The following is a 16,917-nucleotide window of genomic DNA, read 5'->3' as shown; positions in this document are numbered from 1 at the left end:
TGCAAATGAGCTGCTGCCCATTGACCAATGAGCTGTCAGACTGAACCACAGAATGGAGGAGAAGGGATTGTTGCCGTTTGCGGACTCCCGGACCTCTATATCTATATTATATAATATAATAATTATATTATTATTATATAATATATAGGTATTTATATAATATTATATCTAATATCACGGCCAAAAGCTTTGAGCCCCTCGTCTGATATTATGAATCCTAAAGACTGCGTCTGACGTCTCTGGCACTTCCACAACAAGTAAAGACTCGTAGTGGGGGATATCTCGGCCATGGTTGAGAAGAATTGGGGCAAAGGAACTTTGGCCTTGACTCTCTGAAGTCCATGAACCACAGCATGGAGGAGAAAGGGATCATACTCCCGGAGCTGAGCTGCCGGACTGCCGCCAGAGCTTCGGCGGCAGTCCGGCAGCTCAGCTCTGGGAGTACAATCCCTTGTTCCTCCCATATCCCTGCTTCTGAAATGCATAAACATCTCCGCCCAGCGCTCGTCTGCTGGTCCACAAAATCTTAGCTATGCTCTGATTGGGGGGGGGGGGGGGGGAGTGGGAAGTAATATTCAAATGTGCCCCCTTCCTACGTAGGAGGGGGCACTGAAACTGCCTCGCTCTTTTGGTAACTGTAAGCGGGGTACTTTCAGAAATGGGAGCACCAGAGACCCAAAACAGCACCTCAAATCCCAGGAAAAGTGTTGTTTTGATGATATGTCCCCTTTAAGGAATCACATTATTTTGATTTCATGAAGGGAAGAGGTCTTTCACGACATTTCGTTGTAGCCATTCTTGAAGCTGATTTAACATGTTTTACTATGAATGATAACAATAACAGCAATACTTTCCCAGCAAGAAAACAAAGGGTATTTCTAGTCTTGTGGGTGATTACAACTCAACTTCCTCTATAGTCTGGTTTACAAAAAGCGTGAGAAATAAACAAAAAATTAACAAGTCTGTCCGCATAACTGTATGAACGAGGCTTATACCGGTTTGAACTAGTACTACCGAGGTGCTACAACTGTAATCTTTACAAAGTTATTGGTAACAGATGTTTTAGTGAAGCCAGGAGACGATACAATGGTTTCCTCACCAGACCAGTATTGTCCTTTACCTTCTCAAATCATTGTGTTGTTTCACTCACCTTGTTCTGGTTTCTGTCCGTCAGACTTATTGTTCAAAAATGTATTTTCTTTTCCTCCAGAAGCAGAGAACAGCCTCCACGTCGCGTTGCTTTGTTTCGATTAAAGTCTTCTCTCGTTTGCTGGACGAGTCAGCCTCTTCTCTCAGCTGCTCGACCAATCAGCTGCTCTACCAATCAGCCGCAGGGCGGGGCCATGAACTTGTTTCAGGTGATGCCGCGAAACACATTCCTTCTGAAGCATGCCTCCCGTCAGGGAGGTAGGGCTCGGCCGGTAAAGCCAGAGCCAGGAAGTGTCAAACAGCTAACCAAAAGTCCCAAAATTATGTGACCAAGACCGGCCCGGACCTTTGAAAGACAGACGAAAGACAGACGTTTGAACACCCACGCGCAATATGCGATATGAAACCAGGCCTGAATATAACCAGGCTATCAGGAAATAGGAAACCTGGTTTACCAGATTCCACTGGAATACATGTACGGCTGGCAATGAACGCACAAATTATCTACACGACCGAAACCACATTCTTTAAGTCCAACAAAGTAATTAGCATGTAAATACAAATGAAAGCAGCATGCAATGTACGAGAAAACTCAAAGTCTCATCCTTTCCAAGAATCATCCTTAAACCGCATGTTTCACAAATTCATATTTTTATACCATGTAATAAAAAGTTATATTCCGCCGTTAAACAGTTAAATGATAATAGCGTTATCAAAATGTCACACAGCCATTGTGTATTCCTGTAGCTAATTAATCTAACGATTCTCCAAAGGGTGCGAGCGAGCCTTGCCCAGAGGACGTCTCCCATCCGTGGGTCGGCCTGCTGGCCGCTGGAGTGACGGCGGGGCGGGGCTCAGCGTACGCAGAGGGCGGTTGGCTCCCACACACTCGCCCTGTTTTAACCCATGATTGATAGAAAATCACACTGTCATGTTAAAGGTCCCCTGGCATGCCTCCAGGTGGGGTGTGATTAGCCGGTACAAGCCGTTTTGGAAATCTGCCCCTTGTGACATCACATCTAGGTGTCCACCTAGATGTGTGACGGATAGATGAGCAACGTTTGCTACAGTCCACTGGGTTGGGCTGGGCTGGTAGACTGATCTATCCAGCACACATCACAGGTGGACACGCCCACCTGTGATGTCATAAGGGGCAGATTTCCAAAACAGCTTGTAACGGCTGATCCCAGCACACCTGGTGGCATGCCATGGGACCTTTAAGAGGAACTGGTAACCCTGGTCCGGCCACTCGCTAACCCTGAATATACTGATCACCACCACTCTCTAACCCTGAATATACTGATCACCACCACTCTCTAACCCTGAATATACTGATCACCACCACTCTCTAACCCTGAATATACTGATCACCACCACTCTCTAACCCTGAATATACTGATCACCAGCACTCTCTAACCCTGAATATACTGATCACCAGCACTCTCTAACCCTGAATATACTGATCACCACCACTCTCTAACCCTGAATATACTGATCACCACCACTCTCTAACCCTGAATATACTGATCACCAGCACTCTCTAACCCTGAATATACTGATCACCAGCACTCTCTAACCCTGAATATACTGATCACCAGCACTCTCTAACCCTGAATATACTGATCACCAGCACTCTCTAACCCTGAATATACTGATCACCACCACTCTCTAACCCTGAATATACTGATCACCAGCACTCTCTAACCCTGAATATACTGATCACCAGCACTCTCTAACCCTGAATATACTGATCACCAGCACTCTCTAACCCTGAATATACTGATCACCAGCACTCTCTAACCCTGAATATACTGATCACCAGCACTCTCTAACCCTGAATATACTGATCACCAGCACTCTCTAACCCTGAATATACTGATCACCAGCACTCTCTAACCCTGAATATACTGATCACCAGCACTCTCTAACCCTGAATATACTGATCACCAGCACTCTCTAACCCTGAATATACTGATCACCACCACTCTCTAACCCTGAATATACTGATCACCACCACTCTCTAACCCTGAATATACTGATCACCAGCACTCTCTAACCCTGAATATACTGATCACCACCACTCTCTAACCCTGAATATACTGATCACCAGCACTCTCTAACCCTGAATATACTGATCACCACCACTCTCTAACCCTGAATATACTGATCACCACCACTCTCTAACCCTGGATATACTGATCACCACCACTCTCTAACCCTGGATATACTGATCACCACCACTCTCTAACCCTGGATATACTGATCACCACCACTCTCTAACCCTGAATATACTGATCACCACCACTCTCTAACCCTGAATATACTGATCACCACCACTCTCTAACCCTGAATATACTGATCACCATCACTCTCTAACCCTGAATATACTGATCACCAGCACTCTCTAACCCTGAATATACTGATCACCACCACTCTCTAACCCTGAATATACTGATCACCACCACTCTCTAACCCTGAATATACTGATCACCATCACTCTCTAACCCTGAATATACTGATCACCAGCACTCTCTAACCCTGAATATACTGATCACCACCACTCTCTAACCCTGAATATACTGATCACCACCACTCTCTAACCCTGAATATACTGATCACCACCTCTCTCTAACCCTGAATATACTGATCACCACCACTCTCTAACCCTGAATATACTGATCACCACCACTCTCTAACCCTGAATATACTGATCACCACCACTCTCTAACCCTGAATATACTGATCACCACCACTCTCTACCCCTGAATGACAACAAAATACACACCAATCTCCAACAACACACACAATACACGGCCACATAAAAACACACACACACAAGTGCGTGTTTACATGCATTTATAAACACGCACATACACACAAATCTCCAGAAGCACACTGATTTGCAGCCACATGCCCGGGCCCACGCGGCCCGCCTGTGAGATAGCGCGGGGGTGTGGTCGGTCCGCCCAGCAGAGTCAACACGGCCAGACGGCCCTTAGGCCACCGGGGATAAGCTTAGTCTGGCCTGATAACCCGTATCTCCCCTGTTGGGCCACGGTCCACACACACGATCAGCTGTCACGCCTGGCTCAGCTACGGTGTACTGCTGAGAAAATCAGCCGCACCACGGGATAGGCAGTCAACTCACTGTTCAGAGGTGATGGCTAGCTGCTGGGTTAGCGATGGTCGGTTGAGGTGTTGTGTTAGAGATGGTAAGTTTAGGTGTTGGTTAAACCTGCAGTATTTAGGTTCTCTCATTAGCCGCCTCCAGTGGTTTGAATTGTAGCTACAGATAGAGTTCCATACGTTACTGGTTTGGAGGCCAGTCATTACAATTACAATTACACGCATTTATACGCATTTATCCAAAGCGACTTACATTGGTTAATACACACATTGACACACCATGCAAGGCGACAGCCAGCTCGTCAGGAGCAGTTAGGGTTAAGTGTCTTGCTCGGGGACACACCAACACTCAAACCCTAGGCACGCGTGCACCTGGCAGCAAAATCATTGGCACACTATTATTATTATGGAAAAAAAAATGTCCATAATTTTTTTCCTCCCAGTGCAAATATGTTTAAATGAGTTACTGAAAGCAGTGTTCTGAAATGGGATCAATTGATAGTTTTTAAACCTATGTTGTGAGTAATACAGTAGAAAGTATTCAAAATATTGTTGCAAGTGGCCTGTATGCATCGCCTTCACATGGTTTTAAAAAGCTGTACATGTCTTAAAGATATTGATGTGGATAGTTCCAACATTCTCATATATTCTCGTTTTTTACATTTCTCACAGTGCAAATATCTTTTTGAATGAGTTTCTGAAAGTGGTGTTTTAAGATGGGAAATATGTAATTATAATTTGTAAGCCCATTTTGCAAATATAACAACAACAAAAAACATTTAAAATGTTGATGCATGATTGTGGACTATATGGAAATAAATTCCAAGTCTTCATAATTCAGCTTAATATTCAATATATTGTTGCTTAAGGCGCACTCATTGACGAGAAAATGTCAAACTGGCACTGCATGTCGAAAAGGTTGCTGAGGTAAACCATTCTGTTACAGCACAAGTCTCTCTCTCTCTCTCTCTCTCTCTCTCTCTCTCTCTCTCTCTCTCTCTCTCTCTCTCTCTCTCTCTCTCTCTCTCGGCCAATGAGAGAGGAGGGTGTGGTAGGAGCGAGAGAGAGAGAGAGAGCATGACAAAGAGGAAGACATTGAGCCGATTTGCACTGAGGAGGACAGACTGGTTCCCCAGCAGGGAGCGTTACCGTGGCAACATGAAGCTATGCGCATAGTGTTTAGCCGCCGCAATCTCAGCACATGTGACCCCCGATGGACAGCAGGACCGCGCCGCCGACGCTAGCAGAGGAGGCTACCTAGCTGCCCGGACCCCGACACCTGAACAGGTGAGCCCCTACTGAATGACCTTTGACCTGTCCGTACACCCTAACCTCCCCCAGGGAGAGATGGACTGACGGACGTCCTATTGCCTGACTTATCAGAGGACCTGAGCACGCATTTAGTATTTAAAAAGAAGGTCCTATATAACAGAAAGCCTGATGGTTCAACTACTACTAACCACTCAGTCAACTACTAACCACTCAGTCAACTAGTACTACTGACCACTCAGTCAACTACTAACCACTCAGTCAACTAGTACTACTGACCACTCAGTCAACTACTAACCACTCAGTCAACTACTAACCACTCAGTCAACTACTAACCACTCAGTCAACTAGTACTACTGACCACTCAGTGAACTACTAACCACTCAGTCAACTATTACTACTGACCACTCAGTCAACTACTAACCACTCAGTCAACTAGTACTACTGACCACTCAGTCAACTACTAACCACTCAGTCAACTACTAACCACTCAGTAAACTACTAACCACTCAGTCAACTACTACTACTAACCACTCAGTCAACTAGTACTACTGACTACTCAGTCAACTATTAACCACTCAGTCAACTTCTAACCACTCAGTCAACTACTAACCACTCAGTTGACTACTAACCACTCAGTCAACTACTGACCACTCAGTCAACTACTAACCACTCAGTCAACTACTGATCACTCAGTCAACTACTGACCACTCAGTCAACTACCAACCACTCAGTCAACTACTAACCACTTAGTCAACTACTAACCACTCAGTCAACTATTACTACTAACCACTCAGTCAACTACTACTAACCACTCAGTCAACTACTAACCACTCAGTCAACTAGTACTACTGACCACTCAGTCAACTACTAGCCACTCAGTCAACTACTACTAACCACTCAGTCAACCACTACTAACCACTCAGTCAACTACTAACCACTCAGTCAACTATTACTACTAACCACTCAGTCAACTACTACTAACCACTCAGTCAACTACTAACCACTCAGTCAACTAGTACTACTGACCACTCAGTCAACTACTAACCGCTCAGTCAACTACTAACCACTCAGTCAACTAGTACTCAGCCACTGAGTGGGGTGTGTGTGTGTTTGTGTGTGTTAGGCCGTGTGAGAGTGTGTGTGTGTGTTTGTGTGTGTTAGGCCGTGTGAGAGTGTGTGTGTGTGTGTGTGAGTGTGTGGGGGTGAGAGTGTGTGTGTGTGTGTGTGTGTGAGTGTGTGTGTGACAGTGGGTTGGGTCGTGTTGTTTTGGGGCAACAGAGCGACACCAACTGAGGTGAGGAAACTATGTTGACGGACAGGTCCGGCCACATCCCACCGAGGGGGCGGGCCCATAGGAAACCATCATGCTGTTGTGTGTGTGTGTGTGTGTGTGTGTGTGTGTGTGTGTGTGTGTGTGTGTGTGTGTGTATATAGATATCTCTATACGTTAAGTATCTATACATATGTACGTATACACACTGGAGTATCACACACATGGCTGGATCATGCCTGTGTGTGTGTGTGTGTGTGTGTGTGTGTGTGTGTGTGTGTGTGTGTGTGTGTGTGTGTGTGTGTGTGTGTGTGTGTGTTAGTAAGGCATTGTCTCTGGCCGTTCTGAGGAGGGAACACCCATCGTCATAGTGATCACAAAGGTCAGCGTGTTGGAGACGCCGTCGGCCGTGGGGCGAGCGCAAACGCCGCCGCCATATTGGAACCAAATACCAGTAAAGGAGGAGTGGTTACCAGTAAAGGAGGACTGGCTCCCAGTAAAGGAGGACTGGCTCCCAGTAAAGGAGGACTGGCTCCCAGTAAAGGAGGACTGGCTCCCAGTAAAGGGGGAGTGGCTCCCAGTAAAGGAGGACTGGCTCCCAGTAAAGGGGGAGTGGCTCCCAGTAAAGGAGGACTGGCTCCCAGTAAAGGGGGAGTGGCTCCCAGTAAAGGAGGACTGGCTCCCAGTAAAGGAGGACTGGCTCCCAGTAAAGGAGGAGTGGTTACCAGTAAAGGAGGACTGGCTCCCAGTAAAGGAGGAGTGGTTACCAGTAAAGGAGGACTGGCTCCCAGTAAAGGAGGAGTGGTTACCAGTAAAGGAGGACTGGCTCCCAGTAAAGGGGGAGTGGTTACCAGTAAAGGAGGACTGGCTCCCAGTAAAGGAGGAGTGGTTACCAGTAAAGGAGGACCGGCTCCCAGTAAAGGGGGAGTGGTTACCAGTAAAGGGGGAGTGGTTACCAGTAAAGGAGGACTGGCTCCCAGTAAAGGGGGAGTGGTTACCAGTAAAGGGGGAGTGGTTACCAGTAAAGGGGGAGTGGTTACCAGTAAAGCTCTGTTTACACCTCTCCACTCATTGAAATAAGTCTCTTATTAACCGGCTTGTACCGGCGGGGGGGGGGGGGGCTGAAGGGGAGGAGGTGCAGCCGGAACTAACCAACATTTCTGCTCACAATTACATCAATTATCATCTCCAGTAGTTATCAGAGCTTCGCGTTTCATCACGTTTTCATGAATTCCTGACTTACTCTTTATATTCGTTCCCTGGGGCTGTGGTCCTGGGGTCCTAAGGCTGTGGTCCTGGGGCTGCGGTCCTGGGGTCCTAAGGCGGTGGTCCTGGGGCTGCGGTCCTGGGGTCCTAAGGCTGTGGTCCTGGGGCTGCGGTCATGGGGTCCTATGGCTGTGGTCCTGGGGCTGCGGTCCTGGGGTCCTAAGGCTGTGGTCCTGGGGCTGCGGTCCTCCAGTACAGTGGTCAAGTGGGAGCACTCGGAAAAGAAAATGGCGGCGACAGAGTTAACTTTAGCGAAAAGACTTTGGATGGTACAAAGAAGGGGGGAGATAATAATTCCAGAGACGATGGCCGCTGGAAACCGTAATCAAAACCAAGCTAAAGATTTGTCACCACGTTGTCCACGTCGACAGTTAAACATACCGATATGGAGAAGATCAGCTTACATGTTGTACGCTAGCTGGGTCTGAAACCTGAACCAAAACACGTCGAGTCTGAGATAGTGTCTCTGAAGTAATGTTCGTCCTAATGGAAGATATATTGGCTATGGATAATGTGAAATAATATGATTTATATCTTATATTACGGTGAAACCACCCACCTAATTCACCACAGAATCGGTCGTCGTTATTCACCGATCTGTTATTTTCCCGCCTCGCACCCAACTGTTCCCAACTGGTCCCAACTGGATCCAACTGGTCCGAACTGCTCCCGTCCTCGTGAAACAGCATGCCTGTCACTAATACAATATGCTTATCATGAACATTCATTACATTAACATTTACATTCAGGGCGTTAAGCAGATGCTTTTCTCCAGGGCGACTTACAATAAGTCCATTTGTCAGAAGAAAGAGAAACAACAATATATCTCTGTGGGAACAGTAAGGATGTTCATACAACCAAGTGCCAAGCACTAACCATCGCTAGGTTAACCCATTCTCCGTATACAACAGAGATGGCTAGGGTAAGATGCTACAACATGCTAAGTACTGTTTTTAAGTGCAACGACGTACAACATATAATAAGTGTGTTCATTAAGTGCCAGGACGTATAACAAACAATAACACTTTAAGCTAAGTTTATAAGTCGATTGAGAAATGATGTCATCACGTTATATTACCTTTCATAAATGCCCACTGATATGCAATCCTACAGCAGAAACTGTATCAGCAGATCACAAATACACTTTTAGGGTTGATTTTAGACTGTGGAAGAGGGGTCACTGATATTAATAGTACTGAGTCCAATACAAAACTAAATTAACTATAGTTTATTTTTCTGCTTCGTCATGTCGTCCCACCGGTTAAACAACTCCATTGTTTCCTTGAATAGAGCGTCTGGGAGTGTGTTTACCCAGCAGTAGGTAAGAGGCTGTTGCTGAATGATCTCAAAATAGAATTCCTTGAGTATCTGTGTGAGGATTTGCATGTGGCCGTGTGATGGTGTGTTAAGTATAAGTAAAGCTTGGAGGTGGAATGTGGTCGCATGCTGGTGGTACGTTTAGCGGGTACAAGAGTCCTAACTCAAGTTCAGTGGAAGGCTGACAAGGTCAAAGACCACTGTCTGATATACCCTGCTGACATGACAAGGTCAAAGACCACTGTCTGATATACCCTGCTGACATGACAAGGTCAAAGACCACTGTCTGATATACCCTGCTGACATGACAAGGTCAAAGACCACTGTCTGATATACCCTGCTGACATGACAAGGTCAAAGACCACTGTCTGATATACCCTGCTGACCTGAGTGCCCCCCCTCCCTCTCCCTACAGGATGACTTCTAACTCCACAGACGACAGATGTGCATCAGGAGACAACTTATGTGGTGAGTCCCATGTGATCTTCCTCCTCCTACTTCCCTCTCCTCCTCGTCTACCCTCCTCCTACTCTCTCCTCTTCGTCTATCATCCTCCCCCTCCTCCTCCTCGTCCCTCGGCTGTCCTCTGACTGGTGGACACCACTGGGCCGGAGGACAGATCTCCTGAACTCCTCATGGAAACCAGTTCTGAGAGCAGACCCATCCAGACTCCGAGGGTCGGGGAGATCCCGCATTCCTCTGGATGAACATCGCTGCAGTTCATATACTGGAAGTGTCCTTCTGGAGCGCTTACCGTTCTCCATCTCCTTATCTTATCTGTGTCTTCACGGCTCAACGCCGTCTGATCCCCCGCCTCGCCCTCAGGGGAGGAAGTGGAATCAAGCGTTGTCTGTCACGTCAGTGAGACACGTGAGGAATGAGGACCAGCAGGTGGATCTCTTCAGAGGAGTCTCTCTCCTCATTCCTGAAGGCGTGTGTCAGAGCTGTCCTCTAATGGCTGGTTCAGGCCACACGATTCTCAGACATTCCTCCACGATTTAACATGTCACACTATACGATCACAGATCCAGGAAATCGGGCCTTGTCTCGTCGTAAGACTGGCCACACTACACGATTCGAGGGTGCGATGCTCTCTACTTTGTATCATTCACGTTTGCAAGATATTTAGAAAATCTAAGGTTTAGAACTAACATAAATGCTTTTTACATTTTTGTCATAAAGATTCCAGTAGTTTTTATATCTGCTCAATGCAGCAATTCTTCACAGTAGTTGTGTTGCGCGTGACATGAACGATACAAAGTAGACGCAGCAACAACGTAGCCTAGCAACAGCGTCAACAATGGATCCCGAGTGCCTAGCACGAGGCATTATGCTGGCCGTCCTCTGCACAGAGACGGAAAGGAAGAAAAAGAAGAAAAGATTGTGGACTCGTTCTTGGGTTGCACGAAGAGGAGAGCTCGGGACGTCAGTGCTACATACCGAACTGGAGGTAATGTTTTATGAACATAATAAGTTGATCACTGCGCGTGAGCTCCAGCTGTTCGCGGGGTTCTCTCATGCCACTGTTCGCGGGGTTCCCTCACGCCACTGGGGGTGGGGTTCCCTCATGTCAACGATGGATACTTCATGCGATTCCCCAAAAAATTCTGACATGCCGAACTTTTCTTCGTGGGGTTTTCGAACGTCGCAGACGAAAACATCGCAGATCGCAAGCATGTCACATTACAAGACCTCGTCTCGTCGCCGACCTTTCAAAATCGTGTACGATTCGCAAATTTGTCTGCGACGAAAGAATCGGGGCAAAATCGGGCTGAAATCGTGTAGTCTGAACCAGCCATAAGGGGGCGGAGCCCGGCCACAGCCAGCCCCGAGAATGCCTCTTACTGGGACAAGGAGACATTATGATGCAATGTAGGGTCTGGGGCCCCTGGGGACAGAAGACTGGGTCTGGGGCCCCTGGTGAGAGAAGGACCCTGGGTCTGGGGCCCCTGGTGAGAGAAGGACCCTGGGTCTGGCGCCCCTGGTGACAGAAGGACCCTGGGTCTGGGGCCCCTGGTGACAGAAGGACCCTGAGTCTGGGGCCCCTGGTGACAGAAGGACCCTGGGTCTGGGGCCCCTGGTGACAGAAGGACCCTGGGTCTGGGGCCCCTGGTGACAGAAGGACCCTGGGTCTGGGGCCCCTGGTGACAGAAGGACCCTGGGTCTGGGGCCCCTGGTGACAGAAGGACCCTGATTCTGGGGCACTGGTCCCTGTCGACCTACAAGAAGGGTCCTCCTCCTCCTCCTCCTCCTCCTCAAGTCAACCCTCCTAGAAGAGTCCTCTCTCTCTTCATCCTCCACCAATCACAATCATCGTCCAATCATGGCCTGCCTCTCTTAACAATTAACCCATCACTTCCTGTCTCCCCCCCTCCCTCAGTGGTCCGGGTCTACGAACAGGAAGTGATCATTGTGCCCGTCCTGCTCCTATTTGCCTCCGCCGCCACCCTGCTGGCCGTCTGCCTGCTGCGGGGCTGCCCCCCCCGCCGGGGCCCCGCCCCCCAGCGCGACCCCCCACGGCCGACGCTCCGGAGGTCGCGGAGGCCGGACCGGGGGCGGGACTTGCAGGGCATTGACGGTGAGTGCCTGCCACTGATTGGTTGTTACCGCGGGGGTCGACGCGCTCGTCAAAAGACCCCCGTGCCGAACCCGTGGTCACGCGGCGTGACGGTACGGCCGCCGCCGCCGCAGGGCTCTGGGTCTCTAGTGGGACCCCGCCGCCGCAGGGCTCTGGGTCTCTAGTGGGAGGACCCCGCCGCCGCAGGGCTCTGGGTCTCTAGTGGGAGGACCCCGCCGCCGCAGGGCTCTGGGTCTCTAGTGGGACCCCGCCGCCGCAGGGCTCTGGGTCTCTAGTGGGACCCCGCCGCCGCAGGGCTCTGGGTCTCTAGTGGGAGGACCCCGCCGCCGCAGGGCTCTGGGTCTCTAGTGGGAGGACCCCGCCGCCGCAGGGCTCTGGGTCTCTAGTGGGAGGACCCCGCCGCCGCAGGGCTCTGGGTCTCTAGTGGGAGGACCCCGCCGCCGCAGGGCTCTGGGTCTCTAGTGGGACCCCGCCGCCGCAGGGCTCTGGGTCTCTAGTGGGACCCCGCCGCCGCAGGGCTCTGGGTCTCTAGTGGGAGGACCCCGCCGCCGCAGGGCTCTGGGTCTCTAGTGGGACCCCGCCGCCGCAGGGCTCTGGGTCTCTAGTGGGACCCCGCCGCCGCAGGGCTCTGGGTCTCTAGTGGGACCCCGCCGCCGCAGGGCTCTGGGTCTCTAGTGGGACCCCGCCGCCGCAGGGCTCTGGGTCTCTAGTGGGAGGACCCCGCCGCCGCAGGGCTCTGGGTCTCTAGCGGGACCCCGCCGCCGCAGGGCTCTGGGTCTCTAGTGGGACCCCGCCGCCGCAGGGCTCTGGGTCTCTAGTGGGAGGACCCCGCCGCCGCAGGGCTCTGGGTCTCTAGTGGGAGGACCCCGCCGCCGCAGGGCTCTGGGTCTCTAGTGGGACCCCGCCGCCGCAGGGCTCTGGGTCTCTAGTGGGAGGACCCCGCCGCCGCTGGGCTCTGGGTCTCTAGTGGGAGGACCCCGCCGCCGCAGGGCTCTGGGTCTCTAGTGGGACCCCGCCGCCGCAGGGCTCTGGGTCTCTAGTGGGAGGACCCCGCCGCCGCAGGGCTCTGGGTCTCTAGCGGGACGCTGGAGGAAGAGACGTTTACCTTTAAGGCGTTCAGCAGCGCTTTAACCAGAGCCACTTATAATGAGTCCATTAGACAGAGGAAGAGAAACAACGATATAACTCTGTGGGTACAGTGAGGGTGTACATCAGCCTGGCTAACGCCAGACCTCATCTCAATCCACATTGAGATGAGGTCTGGGAACCACGCATTCATTTTCTCGTATTTGAGGCGTGGTTAACGATTGCCCGAAGCCATTTATCGGGCGCTACGAATGTCTATCATATGAGTCTGTATGTAGCTCAGAGCCAATCGTATCATTTATACCAGATGAGGTATGTAGAGCGACAGAAATTAAATGAGGAAGAAGACGATGGGTGTGAAGCATAGACGCCGTCATCGTCTTGCCGTCCCTCCCCGTTCTCTGATTGGTTCCCTGTCTCAGGCGAAAATCTGACCCATGGAATCCAGGCTGCCTAGCAGCACCAATTGCAAAGCACTTACTATCACTAGGTTAACCGATTCCCAGTACACAACACAGATAGCTAGGTTAACCCATTCCCGGTATACAACAGATAGCTAGGTTAACCCATTCCCCGTACACAAGACAGAAAGCTAGGTTAACCCATTCCCCGTATACAACACAGATAGCTAGGTTAACCCATTCCCCGTACACATCACAGATAGCTAGGTTAACCCATTCCCCGTATACAACACAGATAGCTAGGTTAGCCCATTCCCAGTATACAACACAGATAGCTAGGTTAACCCATTCCCCGTACACAACACAGATAGCTAGGTTAACCCATTCCCAGTATACAACACAGATAGCTAGGTTAACCCATTCCCCGTACACAACACAGATAGCTAGGTTAACCCATTCCCAGTATACAACACAGATAGCTAGGTTAACCTATTCCCGGTATACAACAGATAGCTAGGTTAACCCATTCCCCGTACACAAGACAGAAAGCTAGGTTAACCCATTCCCCGTATACAACACAGATAGCTAGGTTAACCCATTCCCCGTACACATCACAGATAGCTAGGTTAACCCATTCCCTGTACACAACACAGATAGCTAGGTTAACCCATTCCCAGTATACAACACAGATAGCTAGGTTAACCCATTCCCCGTATACAACACAGATAGCTAGGTTAACCCATTCCCCGTATACAACACAGATAGCTAGGTTAACCCATTCCCCGCACACAACACAGATAGCTAGGTTAACCCATGCCCCGTGTACAACACAGATAGCTAGGTTAACCCATTCCCGGTATACAACAGATAGTTAGGTTAACCCATTCCCCGTGTACAACACAGATAGCTAGGTTAACCCATTCCCCGTATACAACACAGATAGCTAGGTTAACCTATTCCCCGTATACAACAGATAGCTAGGTTAACCCATTCCCCGTACACAACACAGATAGCTAGGTTAACCCATTCCCCGCACACAACACAGATAGCTAGGTTAACCCATGCCCCGTGTACAACACAGATAGCTAGGTTAACCCATTCCCGGTATACAACAGATAGCTAGGTTAACCCATTCCCCGTGTACAACACAGATAGCTAGGTTAACCCATTCCCCGTATACAACACAGATAGCTAGGTTAACCTATTCCCCGTATACAACAGATAGCTAGGTTAACCCATTCCCCGTACACAACACAGATAGCTAGGTTAACCCATTCCCCGTACACAACACAGATAGCTAGGTTAACCTATTCCCTGTATACAACACAGATAGCTAGGTTAACCTATTCCCCGTATACAACAGATAGCTAGGTTAACCCATGCCCCGTTTACAACACAGATAGCTAGGTTAACCCATTCCCCGTACACAACACAGATAGCTAGGTTAATCTATTCCCGTATACAACAGATAGCTAGGTTAACCTATTCCCCGTATACAACACAGAGAGCTAGGTTAACCCATTCCCCGTACACAACACAGATAGCTAGGTTAACCTATTCCCGTATACAACAGATAGCTAGGTTAACCTATTCCCGTATACAACAGATAGCTAGGTTAACCCATTCCCCGTACACAACACAGATAGCTAGGTTAACCCATTCCCCGTATACAACAGATAGCTAGGTTAACCCATGCCCCGTACACAACACAGAGGGGAGTCCAGGTGAACTCTGATCATGACATGGGCGAGTTGCCCCCCCCGCCCTGGGCTGCCCTCTGACCTCTACCTGTCTGTCTACCTGTCTGTCCCCCCAGCCCCCGAGGAACTCAACGTCATGGAGCATGAGGTGATCCAGATGCCCCTCCACCCGGTCCAGCAGGCCCCGCCCCTCTGCCCCTCCGACCACATCTACACCGTCATGTGATTGGTTCGGGAGCTCGGAACGTTCCGGGACCCGCCGTACACCGGTGGCCTGCCATTGGACGAGAGCGGTTCAAACTTTGCCGTGCGACAGTTGGTCCTTTGGACGAATGTCTGGACCCGTCGCCATGACTACAGCGGCCATTCTAAAGACGTTATGCGGCTTTGGAGACCAGTTGCTGTACTGTACATTAAAGATATATATTATATATGATTATAAAAGATTAATATATGAAGTGCACACATCTACCGTTTTTAATATATGTATATGTAGCCCAAAGAACAATTATTGTTTAACATTTTGTAATGATATGTATTGTATCTTATAACAAAAGGGTTATAAGATAATTATATTCTAATATAATAACCTGCTGTAATGCTGATTGCTACCACTGGGGGCGATGGTCGATGGGATCCATCAGTTAAGGATCAGCTGTGGGAGTTTATGGAGGACTTAACGTCATAACCATGCAGCTAGTGGGTGATCCCGACAGCCTCTCTGATTAGATAGTTCTACTCATGTCAAACCATCTCATCAGAGACGCCATTGGCTGGTTTGATTCGATACGATTCAGTTTTCCCTTAACTCACCATCTCAGTTATGGGTTAGCTTAAAACAGTTAAGGGATTCTGTAAGACAGTTTAGGGATGGTGTAAGACAGTTAAGGGATTGTGTAAGACCGTCAAGGGTTTGTGTAAGATAGTTTAGGGATCGTGTAAGACAGTGGTCAACAGAAGGTGTGTTCTGTAGAGGTGTGTGTGAGGTGGATGGTTGATTTTTAACAAAAAAAAGGCAAACCATTTCATAAACGCTTGCATAATTTTGCACTATTTAATTTGACTTACGACTTGTATCTAGATGGTGCAATTTGATTTTTGGAAATAAATAAAATAACATTAATTTAAAAAATAATCCCTCTAATAACTCAGAACTAAAGACTTGTTCTAGAACAATGCATTGACTCCCAAAAGAAAGAACACAACTGTTATAGAATTGTTATCAGTGTCGTTTATTTCATGACAATAATTTACGTATTTCTTCTAACCCTTCATTATCGATTCAAATCTCTCCCTCAAACCTCGGTTTCTTCCTAGCTTTGTGTTCTTCTGAAAACATTACGATTTTGTGGCGTTTGGAAAGGTTTCGAGCATTGAGGCGTTTCTGTTGATGACAAAACGTTTCATCGGACCGGGAGTTCACCCGGAGCTGCTACAAAGTGCTTCAAACCCTATCGAACTTCCCTTAAGATTGGAAAACTATGTTGGGGTTATTCAGTCATTTTCCGAAATTACTTTTGAATTAAATCACAGAGATGATACACAAGATGAGGCTTGAAATATCAAGAGGAACTTTAAATGTAAACACTAACATTGATTATTACCATTTGGAAAAAAACGGTTAGCATTTGTAACCGCTCACTGCTAGCAAAGCTAGCTAACACTAGAAATGTATGGATAAATATATAAATACACAGTTCTATCCCACAGAGCTCTAGGGAAGACAAAAACCCTTTCTTCGTTCCGGCTGTT

The 16,917-nt window shown here is 48.7% G+C and overlaps 2 protein-coding genes across 2 annotated transcripts in view; one reads left to right on the top strand and one right to left on the bottom strand.

Moving 5' to 3' along the window:
• LOC307084800 (E3 ubiquitin/ISG15 ligase TRIM25-like) overlaps positions 1-1,265 on the bottom strand; it is a 14,424-nt gene extending 13,159 nt beyond the window's left edge. The window contains exon 1 of the mRNA XM_079749303.1: positions 1,151-1,265. The gene's annotated coding sequence lies outside the window, so the exon portion shown is untranslated. The remainder of the gene's footprint in view (positions 1-1,150) is intronic.
• A 4,119-nt stretch (positions 1,266-5,384) lies between these two features.
• Positions 5,385-16,309, top strand: LOC307084489 (uncharacterized protein). Its single transcript, XM_079748895.1, has 4 exons — positions 5,385-5,562; positions 9,816-9,868; positions 11,781-11,978; positions 15,282-16,309. Exons 2-4 carry the CDS (start codon positions 9,817-9,819, stop codon positions 15,389-15,391), a joined length of 360 nt encoding a protein of 119 aa, XP_079605021.1. The 5' UTR covers positions 5,385-5,562; position 9,816; the 3' UTR covers positions 15,392-16,309.
• Positions 16,310-16,917: the final 608 nt, after the last annotated feature.

The sequence above is a fragment of the Pollachius pollachius genome, assembly GCF_949987615.1.
Source record: "Pollachius pollachius genome assembly, chromosome: 13".
In the NCBI taxonomy this organism is placed as follows: Eukaryota; Metazoa; Chordata; class Actinopteri; order Gadiformes; family Gadidae; genus Pollachius; species Pollachius pollachius.
This window is presented reverse-complemented; position numbering and strand designations above follow the sequence as displayed.

Coding starts and splice junctions, on each gene's coding strand:
- LOC307084489 (XM_079748895.1), top strand. CDS start 9,817: ATGACTTCTAACTCCACAGACGACAGATGTGCATCAGGAGACAACTTA. Junction 9,869..11,780: donor ATCAGGAGACAACTTATGTG/GTGAGTCCCATG, acceptor CCCCTCCCTCAG/TGGTCCGGGTCTACGAACAG. Junction 11,979..15,281: donor GGACTTGCAGGGCATTGACG/GTGAGTGCCTGC, acceptor CTGTCCCCCCAG/CCCCCGAGGAACTCAACGTC.